Source organism: Gracilinanus agilis, unplaced genomic scaffold, assembly GCF_016433145.1.
Source record: "Gracilinanus agilis isolate LMUSP501 unplaced genomic scaffold, AgileGrace unplaced_scaffold59076, whole genome shotgun sequence".
Classification (NCBI taxonomy): domain Eukaryota; kingdom Metazoa; phylum Chordata; class Mammalia; order Didelphimorphia; family Didelphidae; genus Gracilinanus; species Gracilinanus agilis.
Genome location: NW_025394579.1, coordinates 1 through 1,342, shown reverse-complemented (window position 1 = coordinate 1,342; position 1,342 = coordinate 1). Strand labels below are relative to the sequence as shown.

Below are 1,342 nucleotides of genomic sequence, written 5' to 3'. Positions count from 1 at the left end.
GACAATGCCCCAGAAGTAACTATCACCTCTGTCACCAGCTCAATCCCTGAAAATGCTCCTCCTGGCACTGTCATTACTCTGTTCCATGTGCATGATAGAGACTCTGGCAAAAATGGTCAGGTCCTGTGCTCCATCCCAGACAACCTGCCTTTCAAATTAGAAAAGAAGGTGGACAACTATCATTCCCTGGCGACTGACAGAGCTCTGGACAGAGAGCAGGTGTCTGAGTACAACATCACAGTGACTGCAGTAGACTTTGGGAGCCCATCTCTGTCTACACACACTCACATCCTCTTGCACGTGGCAGACATCAATGACAACCCACCCTCTTTCAGTCAGACAGCCTACTCTGCCTACATCCAGGAAAACAACCCCAGAGGAGCTTCCATCTACTCCTTGACTGCCCATGACCCAGATAGCCAAGAGAATGCCTTAGTCACCTATTCCCTTGTGGACAGTAGCCTCCCCTTGGAGGCACCACCACTGTCCTCCTATGTCTCCATCAACTCAGAGACTGGTGTGCTCTATGCTCTGTGCTCCTTTGACTATGAACAGTCCCGGGAGCTTCAGCTGAGAGTGACAGCCAGGGATTCTGGGGACCCTCCTCTCAGCAGCAATGTGTCCCTGACTCTGTTCATCCTGGATCAGAATGACAATGCTCCAGAAATCCTGTACCCTGCCTTCCCCACAGATGGCTCCAGTGGAGTGGAGCTGGCCCCACGCTCTGCAGAGCCAGGCTACCTGGTGACCAAGGTGGTGGCGGTGGATGCAGACTCTGGCCAGAATGCCTGGCTGTCCTACCATCTGCTCAAGGCCACAGAGCCAGGGCTCTTCTCTGTGGGCCTGCACTCAGGGGAGATCAGGACCATCCGGGCATTCCTGGACAAAGACACCCTCAAGCAGAATCTCCTTGTGGCAGTGACAGATAATGGGGAGCCTCCCCTCTCTGCCACCATCAGTGTCACTGTGGCGGTGGCTGACAGCATCCCTGAGATCCTCTCAGATCTCAGCAGCCAGGCTGCCCCTGAGTCCCAGGATGACTCTCTCCTCACATTTTACCTGGTCATAGCAGTGGCTGTGGTTTCCTGCCTGTTCTTTACCTTCATTGTCCTTCTGCTGGCCCTCAGACTGAGGAGGTGGTGGAAGCTACAAGTTGTGCAGTCTGCAGCTGACCATGTTGGGGGAGTGTCCTCCTCACAGTTTTTGGGAATAGATGGAGTGAGAGCTTTCCTTCAGACCTATTCCCATGAGGTTTCTCTCACCACGGATTCTAGGAAGAGCCAGTTGATCTTTCCTCAGCCCAACTATGCAGACACCTTGATAAGTCAGCAGAGTTGTGAAC

At 53.4% G+C, this 1,342-nt stretch overlaps 1 protein-coding gene across 1 annotated transcript; it reads left to right on the top strand.

Annotated features, from left to right (window-relative positions):
• Positions 1-3: 3 nt before the first annotated feature.
• LOC123256449 (protocadherin gamma-A2-like) lies at positions 4-1,336 on the top strand (the record flags this gene model as incomplete). Its single annotated transcript, XM_044685062.1, has 1 exon — positions 4-1,336. A coding segment is annotated over one exon (1,333 nt), but the record flags the coding sequence as incomplete, so codon positions are not given.
• Positions 1,337-1,342: the final 6 nt, after the last annotated feature.